Source organism: Cinclus cinclus, chromosome 4, assembly GCF_963662255.1.
Source record: "Cinclus cinclus chromosome 4, bCinCin1.1, whole genome shotgun sequence".
Classification (NCBI taxonomy): Eukaryota; Metazoa; Chordata; class Aves; order Passeriformes; family Cinclidae; genus Cinclus; species Cinclus cinclus.
The window spans coordinates 58,110,208-58,129,555 of NC_085049.1; the positions used below are offsets into that span (position 1 = coordinate 58,110,208).

General features: G+C 49.8%; 1 protein-coding gene across 1 annotated transcript; it reads right to left on the reverse strand.

Annotated features, from left to right (window-relative positions):
- Positions 1–4,274: 4,274 nt before the first annotated feature.
- On the reverse strand, positions 4,275–16,983 carry CBX6 (chromobox 6). The gene is made up of 6 exons (XM_062491346.1): positions 16,893–16,983; positions 16,682–16,725; positions 16,480–16,545; positions 16,192–16,258; positions 7,366–8,333; positions 4,275–4,478 (listed from the first exon to the last, which is right to left on the reverse strand). Exons 1-6 carry the CDS (start codon positions 16,959–16,961, stop codon positions 4,427–4,429), a joined length of 1,266 nt encoding a protein of 421 aa, XP_062347330.1. The 5' UTR covers positions 16,962–16,983; the 3' UTR covers positions 4,275–4,426.
- Positions 16,984–19,348: the final 2,365 nt, after the last annotated feature.

The following is a 19,348-nucleotide window of genomic DNA, read 5'->3' on the forward strand; positions in this document are numbered from 1 at the left end:
TGGGTTGCACCAGAACTATCAGCACTCTTAGAGTTAGGGCTGACCTTCTCCAAGAGAAAGGAAGGGCTCTGATGCTGCCAAAGCTCAAGCACAGGCAGAATCTGAAGCACCCAAGTACCTCAGAACTCAGTGGGGTCACTCGCCTGCTTCAAGTTCAGTGTTTGCAGGAATCTGCAGCATTTGAGCCTAAGCTTGGCACAGGGGAAGGTGAAAGGAAGGAACAGATGAAGCAGGCCCCTGTCCTCCACCACCAGCAGACAACTCTCTATGCAAAAAGAAAACAAACAGGGGAAAAAAAAATCCCAAAGCAGAGTCTCCTCTATTCTTAGGGAGTGTATGAAGTTTAATGGCACAGGGGAGAAGAAGGAGGACAGCACACTGAGTTGATTTGCTTAGGGGAGGTGCAGGCATGACAACTCTTTTCTAAAAAAAGTCATCACAACGATTAATTTTTTTTTGTTCTGTTTGAGAACTTGACCTAAGATTCTGCCCCGCTTTGCAGCTGGGGGCTGGAAGCAGCAGGCTCCCTCCAGAGCAGCTGAAGAGAAAGCTAACTATGCAAGAGCACCTACCTGCTGCTCTGCCCAGAGTGAAACCCTCAGCATCCCTAGAGAGCAGGGGCCAGCTGGGGGGCTGCTTGGGAGCATGGAAAAGCCCCACTAGTCCTACGAGGCCCTGAAGCCCCATCAAGTGCTTTGACCAACCCAGCCGTGTTCCAGAGGTTTAACGTGAGCTCTAAGTGCTCAGCTGAACAAGGAATGAAGTAAAGAACCAGGGCCCTGCAATGGGAATTAACACTCTGCCCGCATGTCCCACCATGTCCCTTCCTCCCAGCACACACATTTTCTGAACTGCTGCAGAAGCTGGCACCACTCTGACTGCATCTTGCTGCAGCACTGTCACCTTAGCTCTTCCCTGTGCCACAGCACACTGCTTGCTGCCCACTTCCCAGCTCCACTCAGCCCAGGAACACAGAGGACATCCAGCTCCACCATCCCAGTGCCATCTGCCAGTGCCTGGAAGGGGTGGGCTCAAAGCACAGAGCTCACCTGGGGTGGAAGGACCCTCAGCCCAAGGACTGTGCTTTTGGATGGCCCTGGAGTAGTTTTATTTCCCATCACAGAGAAGCTGGAACGGACAGAAGAGCTGCCAGAGGCAGATAACCACCACGGGACTGTATCTCCCTTCACTCCTGGAAAGAGAAACTTAGAGAAGGGAAGAAAGAACTCAGGGCCCTGCTGCATGCTTACAAGTGAGGCAGGTGGGACATGGGGTACCTCAGAATGCACCACACAGAACACAGGAGAAGCTCCTGATGCCAAGACTGATCCTGCACAGAGAAGGGTGCAAATACCTCCGACCACATCAGTCTGACACAGGGCAATGGAAAAATGTGAGAGGAGCAGAGGACGGAAAGGCAAAGGTGAGGATGGAGACAGACTCCAACAACTCCTGCCATCTACACCCCCAAAAAGAAACCATATACATTGCACTCTGGGGAAGGATCTCAAAAATGGAAGTAAAAAAAGAAAATAAAGACACTTATTTTCTCAACCTCAGAGAGCTGGTGAAATGAAGATACTTCCTGGAATTACCTGGGGAAGGAAGCACAGACAGGGAGCAGGGGATTTCTGAAGCAACACTGAGCACACCATCTCTGTGCAAATGCCTTGAGAGTTGTGCTGCCAGCACCCTCAGCAGGATGGCCTCCTTCACCCACCTCCCCTTTGCACGAGGGAGACAGAGGCACAGGGCAGCGACACAGCTGCCAGGAAAACCACGGCAAGCCAAGAAGGAACAGAACTTGGGAGGCACCGAATCCCCGACCCCAAATTAATCCTCTACAGCAGATCACCTCCAGAACGGAGATCAGGGAGGCTGTGCACAGGGTGGTGAGTGAAATGGGGAGAAAGGGGGGGAAGGCTTTTTATAGTCATATATTTATATATAAGAAGTAAATAAGATCCCAGCTCTTGCATGATTATTGGGCAATTGAAAAATGCAGCAAAAGCAAGCGACATTGGAGTAAAAGGATGTGCCAGGCAAGGAGGAAAAAGTCTTGTCACAAGGTGGGGAAGGAAGCAAAAGGGAAAATAAGCACTTAGCCAAACACGCACTCCAGGTTTGTTACACCTCTCCAGGAAGAAGGACCTGCTCCTGAGCAGCCTTGCTAATGCCACAGCCTGGGGTTGGCACAAGTGTGGGGAACTCAGAACACCATCCTTCAAGCACAGCAACCTCTTTCTGCCAGGAAGTCCCCAGGAAGGTGATAATCTCCAAACGCTGGGAGCTGCTGAAGCCTCCTCTACAAAGAGGGGCTTGGAGAAGGGAGTGATATCCCTAGGAAGACTCAGCTCAGAGACAGCTCCTACTTGGTAAAAAAGCATGATTGTGGCTGTGATTTTTTTTTTCTTTTTCTTTTTTGTTTGTTTATTTGACAAAATCTCCCTGGGAACTTCAGTAAGGGGAGACACAGAAAAATGCTCCCTTTCTCTTTTGAAAACAGAATTTGAGCAGTGGCTCAGCACAGCTGGGCCTGCTCACCATACTATTTCTGTTTTTCATCCCCAAAGGAGCTTGTATCTCATTAGCTTCATGCCCCTCCAGTCCCATGCTGCTCATTGAGGAGAGAGCATGAGAAAGGAGGTGTCTGTTCCAAGTTGAGAGCCATGGGAAGCACAGACAGTTTAATGGGTAGAGAGAGAATTTCCCAAGTGCAGCCCAGACAACGGGAAGCATCAGGACATCAGCCCCTGCAAAGGGCACCAGAGAAGTCCAGACAAGAAAAGCTGATCAAGCATCCTTGCCTGCCATCTTCTGTTCAGACACCAACATCTGGTGGTTTCCCTCTTCCCTGCAGTCACTCCCACATGAACACCAGAGACATCTTGGACAGGGAAGCTAGCACACAAGAGCCGCCTCCTTGCTCTGAAGGAACATTCAGGCAACTCTTCCCCACCACCCTGAAGGAAGCTGGAGAAGGCTGCCCTACTTGAGCACAGTCCTGTCAGGGTGTTCCTCTCCCTCTGCCAACCTAAAAACATCCAGCATTTGCTGGCCTCGAGAAGAGGGTGCACGTCCCTCAGTAAAACAATCAGAGCACACAAGGCAGCTCTCTCATCTGCCTCCAGAGATCCAGCCAGAGAAGGGGTGCTGGAATACACTCCAATGGGACTCAGTTTTCTGTCCTGATGTGGTGAATTCTGTACAGAAAAATGTCACCCCTCACCTGGTGTTGGAAGAAGTTAAGAAACCTTACAGAGGGGAGGCATATCTGCTTCCCAAGAAATAAGCCCACCATGATTAATTCTGCTTGGATACAGGGCATGGAAAAGAGAAGAGAGCAATTTGGCAGGAAAGGTACACGCCAACCTCAAACGTTAGCAGCTTGCTGTGTATGCGAAGTAAGTCAACTGTTTCCACGTTGATGGCCTGATCCGCTTTCTGTCAAAATGTGACTGGCCATCTCTGAGGGCTGCTCAGCCAGAAAACCACTTGGAGACTCCACCTTAGCTCACAGGAAAGGTATAGGAGGGAAGGGAACTCACTCCAACACTTGGGAGGCAAGGACGGGAAAGGTTTGTAGACAGGGCTCCTCCAACATGCAACTTGCCTTTTCAGCTCAGAGATCGCTGCTTAGTCCTAGAATGCCTTTCCCTCCAGTTCAAGCAAGCCAAACACCATCCCAGACACACATGCTTCAATACTACAAAATACTCTTTTCTCTAAGGACCATCTAATACCACTACAGTTTGTGCAATCACTGCATTTATTATTCATTTTTAAACTCTCTCGCTCTCTCCCTGTAGAAACTTTTTTTAAAACTTTTCTTTTTTTTATGCAAAACTAATCATTTCACTTTTTCCACTCCGTCATAAAATCTCCTCTAAAAACACGACGACAAGAACAAACATGGCACAGACACAGAGAATATTTCCCTGTTTTTGTTGATTTTTTTTCTCCTAAGGGTTATGGGGAAAGGAAGGGGATACTTTCAAATAAACTCCTCCTTCAATTCCATGCCCATTTTAAAAGGCACGGATGAATCTTCTTTCCTATCTCCCTTAAGGAGCAAGGGTAAAAATTCAGAAGGAGGAGCGCAGCCCACGTGAATATGAAGGTAGGTTAGTTAGCCTCAAGTGTCTTGTCCACCTGAGGGAACTTGAGGCGGCTGCTGCATTTAAGTTAGCAAACCTCTAACTCAAAACAGCATGGGATCCTCATTTCGGATCCAGAGGTTCAGGGTTTGGTTCCCACCTGGTGACCCACCCAGGGAGGGATTTGTCACACAAGCAGGTGAGCTGTGTCTGCAAGCCGGATCATACTCCTTTCTTCCTCCACAAAGAGGATCTACTGCCCAAGTCCCTCTGCTGCAACAAGTCCCCTCATCTCCTCACCGCAGGAAGAAGGTCCTTGCGGAGCATCCCTACAGTGACCCACTGTTTTGCTCTTCACAGACAGTTCCCTTGCTTGCCACTCTGGAGAAAGGCAAAACCCCTTCAATTAAACAATTCCCGCCCCTTGCCCCCAAAAAAAACACCATACAAGAGACACTGGGGAAAAGAATTCTGCCAAGTAACACATCTTGGCCAAAACACATCAAGAGTTTCCTATTAAAGTTCCCTTTTATCTCCCACTTAAACGCTTCAACACTTTTTTTCAGAACCTTGATACCACAAAACAAAACACATCACCACATACACACCAAACAGTAACTTAACAACCTAAAGTGACTGGCTGGTTTGCATCCACCCCATAAAGCAGCTCCTCTTATCTCACAGCCACAGATTAGTTTTTATTCTGAAGGGGGAGGAAAAAGAGAAGAATCTCCTCGTTATTTTCCTAAGAAAGAGCTTTTCCCTATGCCTACAAACTCCTCATCTTTGAAGCTGCAGTCAAATGGATCGGCTATGCTAACATAAGGGACCCCTGGGTGTGCCAGGCACAGGAAAGATGCGCAAAAGAAAACAAAAAAAAAAAACAAAAAAGAGGAAAAAAAAGAAAAACACCCACAAAAAATACAAGCAGGTATTAACACAGACACGCACACAAGTCCAACAAGTTAGAGAAAGCCTTAGCTTGGTGAATGGATCAGGGAAGTCTCTTTCTCCCTGCCCCTAGCTTCAGCTGTGAATGAAAGCACATCCCCAAAGAGTCCACAAAGCTCTTTAACCAAGGAACAGAAAAGAAAGAGGTGTACCAAGGGTGGTGCTAACAGCACCTGGAATCCCCCTCAGACTGTCTGCACACACACCCAACCACAACTGGAGAGAATTCACTGTTTCCCACAGATTGAAATGCTACCCACTGCAAGGCAAGGTTTGTGGGGAGGGCAGCAAAGATTTTATTACACCAGCCCAGGCGCTGGAGGCAGGGAATAGACAAGCTCTGGGCACAAAAGCCCTAATTAAGGTCAGAAGCTGGTCTATCCCTCCACCACCCTGACAATGTCCCTTGGGCAGACAAATATTACTTCCCTCCCACAAATTGCCTCCCTTCTACGCTCAGATCACTGCAACCACAAAATCACTACTGCAGGAGAGCACTCCTCAGAGCCAGCAGCTCCAGAACATCCTTGTAGGAAAGCACCAGAGGGGCAAATTCCACTTGTGTTCACCTGCCCAGGGCAGGTTTGGAAGTAAATGGACCCTGGCATGAGGAATTTTTCCCACCCTTTTCACCTCTGCAGCATGTTAGGTAGAAGTGACCCCCCTCTGGCCCCATTCAGGGACAGGGCTGAGAGGGTGAGGCTCTCCCACCAGTTCACCAGCATCTCTTTTCCTTGTCTCTACAGGCTCAGTCCTGTGCAAGTAGAGAAAGAAAGGAGAGCAAAGGAATGGCTTCTCACCTTGAAGCTTAGGATCCAGACAGAAACAGAGCAAGCCAGAAATGTCAGGCAAAAAATAGAGCTTATTTTCAGATGTGATCAAAGCTGGTCAGGGAAAGGGGGAGCTGTGGAATAAACAGCAAGCTGTGGTCTTGCTCCCCCCAGTCTGCTAGGGGTGAAGAGAAGGAATTTCTAGATCAGCTCACAGGAGATTTTTAGGGGAAGAGATCCAGCGCACATGTTTATGATGTGAGAGAGACAGGTATTTCTTATGAGCACCTTTGGTTGACAGTTGTAAGGGTTGTTTCAGATGCTGAAAAGACAGAGGAGAAACCTCTTCCAGGCCACCCATCAGAGGAAGGGGAGAGCAGGAGAGGCAAAAGCAAGCAGGAAGAACAAACAACCTGCCTTAGCATCCACTCCTCCTTCCTTTGGCAGGAGCAAGAGGAAGCAAAGAGGGCCAGGGGAAGCTTATGCACCAGGCAGGAGCAGCCTCATGCAGCTGGGGCAGTGTCACACTGTTAGCATTATCTTCCACAGACTGAAGGATGGATGCACAGCCCACTCCTGCTTCCACCACAGACCAGGGAAAGGCATTTCATGTCTCTCTCTCTCTCTCCCAGACAAGTGCAAATGATGAACATGAGGAGGAAGATATGGGCTGGAAGCAGATGTCTCTTTTCTTCCCTTTCTCCTGAGGAGCTGAACAGGTTGGAAGATGCAGGAGAAGAGGAGGGATCAGGGCACCTGAAAGCATCCATACAACTGCCAAGGTAGCACCAATATTCAAAGGAAAGGGGAAGCCAATATGAGGCATAGGCTGCATGGGGCGCCCCCACCACCCCAGCTTTGTTTCACGCACCTTCCAGGCATGATATTTCACCTGTCCTTCTTCCCCTCACTCTGAGGGCATCTGGATCAGCAACTGCCTCAAGGACAGTAGAGGAGAGGGCAGATCCAGGCCGCAGGTGATGAGGGGAAGGATGGCAGGATGGTAGTCATGGCAAGGAGCAAACAAGAATGGAAGAGTCTGCATGCACATTGTGGGAGAAGGTCTGGAGGACATGGGCAAGGGCTCCAATCCTCTTACACACTTCCTCCCCTCAAGGGTTTGGAGGTCCTCTTCCATTTCTGTCAAAGATGGAAGGGGAATGAGGAAGAGCAGCATCTTCGTCACCACCTGCACAGGCACACAGACACGTGCTCACTCATCCCTCAGTCCCAAAGGCTCCACTGCCCGTTGGACAACACCACATTCAAGGACAAACAACCACACCCCAGCCCCACCACAACCCTCCCTGCCTCCTCCTAGCAGTACCAACACCCAGGAACAGTGGGTGCTCCCATACCCCCACTGACACACTCCAGCCTCCAGGCAAGAGGAAATGGGCAGGAGGAAAGGAGGAGGAAGGGTGGCAGTGAGGGCAGAGGGACAGCCAAGGGGAGAAGGAGAGAACTAAGGACAGCCATTCGCAACACAACTTCTCTCAGGTAGAGCTCCCCCCACACCCCTGGAGCGGGGGGACCTGGCTGCTCACTTGCTGCCTCCTCCACCACCACCCGCCGCCACCTTCTCAAAATCCTCTGCATTGCAGAACTCCTTGATGGTTACAGTGAGGAGGTTGCTGGTGACATCTGTGACCACCACATTAGAGCAAGGGGACATCTCAGGACGCCAGTCGCCGGCCTCCTGCTCCGGGTCAGAAGAGGAGAGGGACAAAGAGGGCGTCTGCCCCCCACTGCACCCTCCCGAGGGAGAACGCTTGCTGGTGGCAGCCGACTCAGGTGGGATTGAGAGGTCGAGGACCTCCGACTCACGCCAGTCGGGGATGGCTGGGCTGAGGGTCTCAGGGAGCAGCTTTGGAGGGGAATCATCTGGGTCAGAGGAGGAGTGAGGAGCGGGCGATGGGCAGCCAGAGGAGCTGGAGCTGGGGGCATCATATGGGGTGGAGCCCATAATGAGCCCACAGGAGGCTGCCTGGGAGCCTTCAGCCTCCCCCTTGCCCTCCAGAGAGGGGGTAGGTGCAGCAGACGGCTTATTGTAGAGCGCAAAGGTGCCAAACTTCATGTGGCGGATCTGAGTGCGGAGGACGCTCTCGCTGAACTTTTTGCTCTTGCCAATGACACGGTTTCGAGACGGGATCTTGGGCCGGGCCAGGCCCCCGGCCCCATTGGCTGGCTTCCCACCTTTGTCAATGACTTTGAGGTTGAGGATGATGCGGCTGCGTTTGGGCTCGCGGGGTTTCACCTTACGGTTGATGATGCGGACGGTCTCCGAGAAGGGCGAGACAGGAGGACGAATGCCAGCCCCGCCACCCACGCTCCCACCATTCTGGGGGTCTGGACGGGGCAGGGGGCGCCGGGACATGCGGTGGCATCGCCGGATGTCTTTCTTGAGCCGGTGCACCGCGGCGCTGGAGTGGAGTTTGGGAGAGGAGGTACTGGAACCAGGCTTGACAGAAAAATGTACATCCCCAATATGGAGGGCCTCCGCTTGGGCCCGAGCCTGCGGTGGTGGGGAGAAAGAAAACAAACAGGGTCAGAGAGGCAGGCTCGGTGCAGCCAGATGTCAAATCGGGTGCTGCTCACTTCAGGACAAGCACTCACCAGCAGTATCATGACACATTCATACCCAACATCAATGACAAGCACAGGCACACACCTTCAAACTATTGATAGCTGCAGCACAGCCCCCAGACAGGCACAGGACACTGCCTATACAACTTTTTGGGAAGCTAATGTCTCCCCTAGGCCGTACCCCTCTTGACACATGCTTTCCCCAGGGAGAAACTGCTGCTTCCCAGACATGTTTCAGGGTTAGAATTAATGGTCTCCCAAGTCCCCCTTGGTCATCATCAGTCAGTGTGCACAACCCTCCACTGTCAGCCAAAGCCAGCATTATCCTAGGCACTTGGGGCTGTCAGTGCTGAGACAGCACCAAATTTACATAGGGATTGTACCAGGTTCTCTACAACTTGAGCTCAAGTTAAGAGGGAGAGGCAGATAATGCCGAATGAGAAATTCCTGTGAAAACCGTGATAGAAGGGGGTCTTGAGGAACACAGATGGAGGCTGGTGAGAATGGTCTGATGGAGCTGTCCTCATTAAACACAGTTTAGAGATCTGATTTTTCACATGCAAGCCATTCATCCTTACTGTACTGTAGGAACAAGGTCCACTGGTAAAGAGATGAGGCCTGGAATTCAAGTAAAATTTAACTGCATCTCCAAAGAAGAGACTGACTTGTCCTTTTGAGTACCACACTTGTTTGAAACCTAGCACTGGATCGGAAGAGGAACAGCACGTGTTCAACTGCTCTGTGTCAGCCCTCCCCAAGAGCCAGGCCAGAGGAACAATATTTTTAAGCTCTTCTGGTGCCAAAAACTGCCCTGGTTCATGCACCAGAGACAGGAACATTTTCTGGCAGCAGGAACAACTGTTCCATTGGTAAGCTGGTGCTGTATAACCTGTGGGCATGGAAACCCAGAATCTATTCTTCCATCACATCTCCTCAGAGCACTCTTGCTTGTATAGCTCATCTTTCCACCTGCACCCCAGTACTTGCCCAAACCAACCCCCTTTCACATTCCCTCTCAGCAGCGGTGACAGGCAGAAGTCACACAGGCCGGGAGGAGACAGGCGAGCCCCCACTCTGTGACTGCCCATCCCGCGAGCAGCTTTCCCCACCTCGTGGGCACAGCAAGAACTGCAGTGCTAGAAGACGACAGCTGCTTTTCCTCCCCAACTTTTCCATCCCGTTGCCCCTTGCACACGCCAAGATCGGGATGGCTTCTTGCCAGCAAAGAGCTTAGCACTCAACTCCAGCTCCTTTGTCACCCTGCAGGCTGTGCCTCCTACCAGAGAAATGCCTGGGGAAAAAAATGTGCGTGTAAAGGCAGGGATCTAACAGATCTAAGCAAGGGGCCCAGCCAGCCCCTGCACAAAAAGCTCAAAGTCCTGCCCTTCAGCTCCAGAGCTTTGCTGTTAGCCAGAGCCCCTCTTCTCCCACAGAGAAACTCATGGGAACTGCAGAAGATCTTGAATGAGCAGAGAACAGAGACATGAAGACATTTTGTTCCTCTCTAACACTGGATGATCACAGCCTTCAGTACTACTTGTATTCTGGCTTTAAAAGGACTGCAAAAATGAGGCCTCCTCTGACTGTACAAGAAAACACACACTGAAGGCTCATCCTGACAGGGGACCTAGACTCTGCGTTAGCTGGCTGACAGAGAAACAGAAACGAGTTAGCAGAACTCCAAGGCAGGCACATACGCTCCGCACTTTAACAAATAGGGCTGTTTCCACCTAGCTAAAGGGAAGTATTCCCAGCACACACAAACCCTGACACATCCTGCTGTAGCAGACAGTATCCCAATGTTCACCTAATTACCCTTTGCTCAGCCTCGTGTGTTACTCCATGCCCCAAACTCTTGAGAAAATAATACAAAGTATCTGCAGCAGGTATCGTACAGGCCTGAGCACAGAAACAGCTCCAGATGAACTCCCTGCATCACACATCAACTCTACCCCTACTATCTCATCAATAAACAACCCGGAGACACTGCAGACCTGGTCAGGTCACAGGCACAGGCATATTTGGGCTGTGCTTGCTCCATCTCTTCACAGGTCCCTCTGAAGCAGATGGCAGACACAAAGACAAGCTAAAGTTTGCTTTCTGACATTACATACCAGCACAGCCTGAATTAGCAAATTTGCTCCTTTTCATCCTGCTCCACATCACAGCCAGCCCTTCTTGCATTGATGCTTTTGTGCTCTGGGTTTCCCACCAATTTACCTCTACCAAGCCAAGAGCAAAATGCAACACAATGTCCCATTTCAAAACACAGGTCAGGGAAGCCAGGCAGAGGTTAGACAGATGCATCACTGAAAATCCTTCTACGGCTTCAGTGGATGGACAAAGGTACCCTTCAGAGCCTCTCCTGTTGCAAACACTGCACATCTTTCAGATTAATTGTGTACCCTGTAATCATGCCTTAGAGTGAGGAGTTCTGCCCCCTCTGTGCCATTCTGCGCCAAGTCAAACCTGCCACCTTCCACCAGCACCACCTCCATCACCTAGGAGAGAAATGTGGCATCTTCCCAGAAGTTTGGGGGAAGCAGTCACAAACACCCTCAGTTTCCTTATACACCCCAAAAATTCCTGAGCAAATCTTCCCATCAGCCACATTAAACAAAGTGATAATGCTGGGATGGTCACTACCCAACCACTTCCACAGCCATGCTGATTTTACTTTGTCTGCCTGTACAGCTCCTGTCCTGTTTTCACAAAGAGACCTGTTTTGGCTTTGTGCTTGCACTGCAGCTAGTGCAGAGCCCTGGTACATGGCCTGGACTTTTCTAGAGTGCCAGAACTGGTAGGTCTCATTTATGTGCTATGTGTCTGCGTTTCCAGTTACTTCTGGGGCACTTTTTCAAGGCTGAAACTGTTTCTAACTCATGTTTCAACTATCTGCCTTTATTAAATTCCAGCTTCAGTAGTCTCCAGGTAGTCTACATGCAGCATTGATACTTTGGTCAGATTATTAAGAGATAAAGTTAGGGTCCAACAGTCCTCCCCTGCTGCTACACAGCTATCTCCAGTGACCACCTTCAGTGCAAGTTCCAAAGAGCATTATGCAAATATTCAGCTTAGCTTGAGATTGTTTTTCCAGGTAAGGTTTCAAGAAAAATCTTATCAGGTGCTTTATCTAAGACCAGCCCCCAGAGCTTTCTCACTTGGGAAGCTCAGTATTCCTACCACAGGATCAGGTTTATTCAGGCATCACCTACATGAACTCATCCCTTCACTGCAGAGAACAGCACAGAGGCTCTCCTTCCTGTTTCCAACTTTAGATGTTACCTTTGGTTTGGAGAAGACTCAACATTTAGTTTTCTCTGTTGGAAATGCACTTCTCCCTGCTCTGGATCCATTCCCCGATCACATTCACAGCCATATGAGGATAAGGTCTTTGAAAAACAAACCTGCTGAATCCTTTCAGCTGTATCACTACAGTTTGCTACTTGGCTTGCATGTTTTCCACATGGAAACTACCTCTCTAGGTTTTGCTGCTTTCACCTGCAGGATGTGCTCACTGCTGAAGAAGTACTCAGCACGTATACTAAGTAATTCACTCTCTGCTTACAGCTCAGCCTACATCAGGATGCAGCTTCTAGAGGCTTGCTGCAGTGCTCTGTCATGAGAGCAAGCCAATTGCCAGGATTACTTCCCTTCCCCCTCTTCCCGTCTGGGATATGTATCACCTTTATTTATCTTGTACAGCTCTCCCTCACTGCCCCTGGGAACTAGTGTATCTCCCCTGTTCCCTACTATTTCTGAATAAGTGTCCCTTGAGGCCCAGCAAACATATTTGTTCATTCATTCCCTTAACGCACTGAGGCACACAAGCACGTACACAGACACGTGCTTAAAAAGGCTTCTCTTACCTGATTTGTATCAAAATCTCTCCCATTTGGAAGAAAAAAACAAACCAAAGACCTTGTAAGGCAATGGATTTCTAGTGAATTATTTCAAATTCTTGTCAATTCCAGTAATGCTGCTGAACCATTGCAGCACTACTCTCTAATAAATTACTGGCTCTGCTTTGTCTTTTATTCTCCACCTGCATTCCCACAGTCTTTGCTCCAAACAGCATTTGCAAGAGCTCTTCTTTCCCCTTTTTGGCTGCCATTCTGCCTTTTTATCACCCGCTTTCTTCAACAGTCTTCCCAGTGACAAGGCAAAAGCCAGCCAGTTCATAGCACAGTTCTCCCAAGCAACACTGCCATAAACTAAAGTTTCCCTCAGGATTGGGAACAAAATGCTACAAAAGGGGAATGGTCTGATTTCAAGTTATTCAGGATAATTTACGAACAGGGAGGAGATCAAAAGAAACCCAATTCCAGCTTGGGAGTTCAAGAAAGGGCGAAAGGACAGAGCACCATGCTGCTCAGCCCCTTCTTACCCCACTCTCCTACTAAGAATCCCTCTACTCTTGTTCTCCCTTACTTCTTTCTTCCCATTAACCTTCTTCACTCCTGTCACCTTAGTATTTATGGCCACCCCAAGGAGAGGTCTTTGCCAGCCACCCACTGAGCTTACGGATCGGGCTCTGCCTCTGAATAGCACTTGCTAGACTTTAGTAGATGGGTTTGTGAGGTTTGCATTCCACACAGTGGAGTGCCTAGAGAAAAAAAAAAGCAAAATAAAAAGAGCAAACTGAACAGAGGAAAAAGAGAAAGATCACCACAGTACATGCTATGTTTCTTTCTAACCTCACACCAGCATCCATGCTGAAGGGCCTGTCCTCAAGTCTGACTTCTGCCAGACACGTAAGAAATAAGGCAAGAGCCTTACGTACAGTGCTGCCCATTTCAGATTAAGAACTTTGTTTCCCATCTGTTCAGCACAGGGCGCAGCACACCAGCAGCCTCCCAAGAATCACAGCCTCCCGCCAAGCCTGAGCTCAGCTGTGGGAAAGTTTGCCCCTAGCATGCAAAGGATAAAGACCCATTTCCTGCCCAAAACTTTGCAGTTGAAGCTTGCAGGGGTCGCTTTCAACACTGGCCATCTTGATAGCGATATTACAAAACCTAAACTGTGATGTGCTTCTGCAGTCTGATCGAAAGGCCAAGTGTTAGCTCTCAGAAACAGGAGCCTGGCTTAAAAAGGCAGCAGGTGGTCAAAGATGCAGCTTTTCAAAAAGAGTGGGCCACTAACCTGCTGGAATGCTTTCTGCAACTCCCCCTGGGTGCCTATCTGCAACTTTTGTAAACTAATCCCAGGATAAACCTAGTCCCAGCTGCAAGCTAAAACACCTACACAAGGCAAGGGACTGAGTAGCATATCAGGGCACTTATTTTGATGCCATTCTGGAGACTCAGAATCCTAGGTTTAAGCACTGATACACATGAAAAATCCTAGCAAGCCACCAAGTCAAAGGAGACTAGTCTATCAAAGCAGTCCTAGGCTAGATTTCTGCTTAAACATCACTGCATCCAGGCCTAATCTGTTCAGTTAACAGATCAAAAAGAATATTGTTCTAACTGCCAACTCCAAATACTCCCTCTGGGATACAAGAATCAAATTTCTTCCCCTGCTTCCGAAATTCTCACTGGCAAGAGATTCTGCAGCTGAAAGAACTGAAAATACTGTTAGTAATGCACAAAGCAGAATCCAATCCCACTCCTCCCACAGCAGCGCCGGTGCTGCAGGGCTGGAAGAGGTCAAATGTGCATCTTTGGGGGGCCAGAAGAACTGAGTTGCAAACCATCTCTAGCTGCACTTGTGTTAATTGTGGTTTGCCTGTAGAGAGCTCGAACAAGTTCAGATAGGGCTGGCTCAGACAGAGTTACTTCTCGCTGCCTGGTCTGGGGTTTTATTTTTAGGGTAGGATCCGAAGTCACAGAGGAACAGCAGGTCAGAGCACTAACAGTTACACCAGCTCTGTTTCCCAGAGGTGCAAACCAAGCACCAGTGGTAGTGCTCTGTCCTGCCAGGCTCTCCCGCAGCGTGGCACCAGCCTTCAGGAGAGGTGATCTTGCTCCCTATCACGATTCATCTTCTACAAAGTACTGAGCCAGCTCGGCAAACCTACAGGTTTCCATTACCATTTGAGGATCTGGCAGAAGGAAGATGTGCCACAGAAACAGACGTGATTCAGGGGATGCTGCTGAATAATTAAGGGGGGGGTTTAAAGAGTAAGGGGAAAAGAGAAGCAATGAGTGGGTTTTGAGTTCGGGGGTTGATCTTGGCTTTTTAAGCGAGTGATTTTTTTTTTAAATGAGTGATATGGCAATAGATACGGCCATATCACATTCAGAATAAAAAAATAAAAGAAACTGATTACACATAGCATAGTCACCTCTCTACAGCTCTGAACAGTTTCAGGTGTTACAAATACCAGTATTTTTTAATGCAGGCAGAGAACTATTTCAAGCTGGTGGTTTTCCCTTCAAGTGTTCCTTTGCCTTGTTGGAAATTTAAACACAATGCGTGACTGCTAGAAAGAGGAAAACCAACTGTTCCCTGAATACAGCATAAGAGGTAGCACATATCAGATAGATTTGTTATTCTCTGGCTACAGTTGCAGAACAGTGTTAGCAGAAAAACAGGCAATGAGGAAGGACAGTTCCATCAGCAGGACTTCCCAAGGATTACCATGGTCCCCTGGGTTTCAGGCAGAGCATCAGAATACGCCTGTTCCTGCATTTCTTCTGTGTGCTTCATTATGCCCTCTCAAAGCAGAGAAGTGACACCCTACCCCTCACTGTGCTTTCTGGTGCTCATGCAGTTAAAAGCGCTGTGCTGACTTGAGTAAAGCTCCTACTGCTGCCAGGCAAAAGGGAAGTATTAACCTGTTTCACAGATGGGGAAACACGCACAAAGCCTAAGTGACTTGCCCAAAGCCACAGGATGACTTGGTGATAGTGATGCCCTACTACAAGGTCCACACTGGCTGTTCCAGGGCTTCCTATCAGGACAAAACCATGGGAACTGTGGACTTGCTCACCTGTCTGAATTGTACAAAGGTGTGTTCTTCCTATGCTCATTTGGAGCCTGAGATTTTGACAGCTGGAGAGGAAGGGGAGGGAAGAGCAAGGCATTTGGTTTGTAAACTAATAAATTCACAGAGCTCACATAACACTCACACAGCCACGGGAGTTCTTAATTAAAAGAAAATAAGGTAAAAATAAAGGGCAAGAAGGCCTGCACTAGGGACTACCTTCCTTGCAAGCAAGTAGAGAGGATCAGTCTATCAGAGGGCAACTGGAAACTTCAGCTGCCATCCTATGCAGAGGTGAAACACTCCTCCACCTCCCAGCCACCCCTCTCCCTCTGCAAAAGCAAAACAAGCCTGCAGTTCACAGATCAAAGCACGAACCCTTCATGAAACTCCCGTAGAGCACCTACATCCTTAAATGCAATCAGAGGAGCACAAGTGGCAGCGGGATTCCCGCCTCTGCTCCCTGACCGCTCAGCATGCTGCTAAGTTGCAGGGCACGGGTCAGATGGAACAGCCTGCTGAAAGAAGAGGGAACAGGGCTGGCTAGCTCTCCACTGCAGCAACAGAAGGCCACTAGAAGGAGAGGATATTGGAAAAAAAGAAACTGCAGGCTCACCACGCACATCTGTGTGTGCTGACTGTCCTGCTGAGGCACCCCTCGTCGCACGCACACGCGCTCTCCCCTCACACGCTTCTATGCCTCTGCCCACCCCCACTTTCCTGTCGGGTTTTCCCCGCGCTCCCAGAGCCAGGCATCAGGCACAAGTCACTTGAAAGTCCAGTCCTTCCAAGGGCACGCTCCAGCAAGGTTTGAGAGATTTTTTTTTTACTGGGCCTAAGTTATTTAAATAAGAGTTACCTTCAGCAGAAAAGTTTTAGGTTTAGGTCCTCTCTTCTTGGGCCCGTACAGCTCACGCTCTCGTTCCCTTTAGGGAATCAAATTTGTCAAGAAGTTAAAACTTTTCCCAAAGGGAAAAACAGAAGCATACAAGTTAAAAAATTTAAAAGGAAAAAAAAAAAAAAAAAGAAAAAAAAAAAGGAAAAAAAGAAAGGAAAGGAGCGCCTGGACGCTGTTTCCCGCTCGCCCACCCAAAGCCAAACCTGCTGCTGCAGCCCCCCCAGCCCAGGGTGGGGGATGAACACTCACTTCTGCTCGAAGGCGGCGATGAGGCGGGAGTCCAGGATGTTCTCCTCGGGCTCCCAGGTGCTGTACCTGCCGGGGCGGGAGCAGCGGAGGGGACAAGCGAAGCGGTTAGCGCCCAAATCCCCCCAGTCGCAGCCGCACACAGATACCTCCCCCCTCCATCCCATTCCGCCCCATCCCCGCAGCCCGAGCGGGATACACTCACTTGATGGCCCAGCCTTTCCATTTCACCAGGTACTCGATGCGCCCCTGCAACACACGGGGGAAAAGGCGGGTTGGGGGGGGGGGGGGGGGGGGGTGTGAGGCGGGGGCCCGGCGAGCGGGCCAGCGGCGCGGCCGGGGCCCGGCAGCTAGAACCGAGGTTGAGGTGGGGGGAGAAAGGGGGTCCCGCAGCCCCAGTGGAGACGGCCCCTCACCTTTCGGATACGGCGTTTGATGATGGACTCGGCGGCGAAGACGCGCTCCCCCACTGCAGACAGCTCCATCTTGCTGCTCCCCCTCAGCGGCGGCGGCGGCGCCCACAGCCCATAATAATCCCGCCCGCCCGCGCGCGCCGCCCCGCCCCCTGCCCCCCGGCCCCGCCCTCCTCGTGCCGCCGCCGGCTCGCGCACGCCCGCGCGCCCCCTCCCGCCGCGGCCGCGCGTGACCTGCCCCCCACCGCGGTTAAAGGCCCTTAAAGGGGCCGCGCCTCGGGCGGCGCCCGCAGCCCCATGGCCGTGGGACGGCAGCGCAGCGGGGAGAGGAGCGCGGGGAACGGAACGGAAAAGAATGGAACGGAATGGAATGGAATGGAAGCGAAGCGAATCCCGCCCGCACCGATCCCCGGCATGGCGGCGGTATTACCCCTTCCCGCCCGAACGGCGTCTTTTTTATTTTATTTAAAACAATGGCGGCAGCCTCTTCTCCCGCTGCAGATGCACCGTCACCCCTCTCGCCAGCGGGGAAGCGGGCAGCCTTGAAGCACGTACTAAGGACGAAACGATCAATAAAGGCGCTTAAATATTTTCTTTCCTTTTCCTGTGTTTTATTCCGTTTAGCTGCCGTGAGTGCGTGCCACTATAAGGTACGATATTTGAGCCAGTGTAAGGTACTGCGAGGTAAATGGGCCAACCGTGCTACATAAACCTGTAAGGCAACCAGAAAAATGTTAAGTCACTGAGAATTCCCTGCCCTGACTATTACTGCAAACCCCTAATTAATTTGCAGCATACTTTACACTGTCTTGCCGGTGCTAAAAAGACAAAAATTGCAGTCAAAAATCCTTCTCTGTGATTCAAAATGGAAGCTCACGGCTCTGCAGCTGTTTTTGTATGGAACGCAGGGTCCTCCCTTACCTGGAGGACTTCACCTGCTTTCTCATCTTTCTTGGGTGAGGAGGCTGTGCATTTCAGAAACCCTTTGGGAAAAGTGGGAGCTGTGATGAGGCAATGGTTATTCTGCATTTGCTGCTCTTTCTAAACCTACTGTGACCTGCAAGGTGCCTGCAGAGCCCTGGAACCTCTGCTTTCTGCTCCTCAGCTGGGCTGGCAGGCACCCCTCACAGGCCCTATGGCCCTTGTTAACCCTTGCTCCATTTGCACTCACATTCCCTTTCCACCCCTTGCTCAGGGGTTTCACCCACAAGGACGGAATTCTGGAAACTGCTATGTTATGGCAATAATATCAGTACTAGCAGGGATGGTCGGATGGTCCCAAAGTCACGGCAGGCAGGTAGGACAATGAATATTTTCCTCACTGCCTGTGATTCAGGCAAGATCTGTCAGTTTTGTTCTTTTTCACCTTAGCAGCTAAAATATAGCAGCCAATACAAGCTCTCTGCCCGGAGGAAAAGTGACTCAGGAGAGGATGTGCTTCCCACTGCCACGTCCCCATTTGAAGTGGGGTTAATGGAGGGGTTGCTGAATGCTGATGGAGACAATCACACAGACCCTGGTTCAGGACATGTGAACAATTCGGAGGAGAATGAGCGTTTCTGTGGTCAGGGACTGAATCACTGATTATTCTGCATTTAGGTCATACCTCTCACTTCCAGAATAGGCTCTAAGAGGCCGTTTCTCAGGTATTTGCCATCACATAGCCAGACAAGAACAAAAACTCAAGACTCTTGTCTAGAGTGGGTCAAGTCCTTCTGGACTGCCGCTTTTCTCTGGGCACCACTTTTTTAAAATCTCAGTTCTTCATATGCTTGCAGGTGACTTCAAAAGAACAAGTCCATCACACCCATTGTATTTTGCTTTTCACTTTTCTAACTTTGCACATTAAGTGCTCATTAACACCATCTATGTTTAAATTAGCATTACTGTTCACTTTTTTTAAACAACTGCTTTTACATTTGTAGCTGAGTGTCAAGCAACTGAGCATTCAACCAGTAACATCATCCACTCTCAAAAGCAGGCACCCTTAAATCAAAAGGGGGGAAAGTCTTTGCATGGCTACACAAACACATGTGCAGCAACCAAGACTGGTGGCCTTGTCCCAAAACAGATGCATGGGTGACAAATAGCACACCCCACCCCAGACAGGAGCAAAAGGCACCATAATCCATGGACCAGAAGGGGCAGCAGCTTTTTAGAGAGCTCCACGTGCTCTTTCTAGTTATTTTCTCCTTCGGTCTGTCAGAGGAACCTTCTTTCCAGCCACAGCCACTGCTCAAATCACTGCGAGTTGCCATTGAACAGGTATGGCCTAACACTTTCATCTAACTTTTACTCTCACAAAGCAAAATAGTAGCAGAATATCCAGCTGTTCAGGGCATTGTTGTGCATTTCCTTTCTTTCATTCATGTTTCTAGTAAAACACTTTTTAAAAAAAAGCCAACCCACGTGGGAAAGACAGCCCTCCCTGAACAGCTATTGTTCACTACAGACACTAA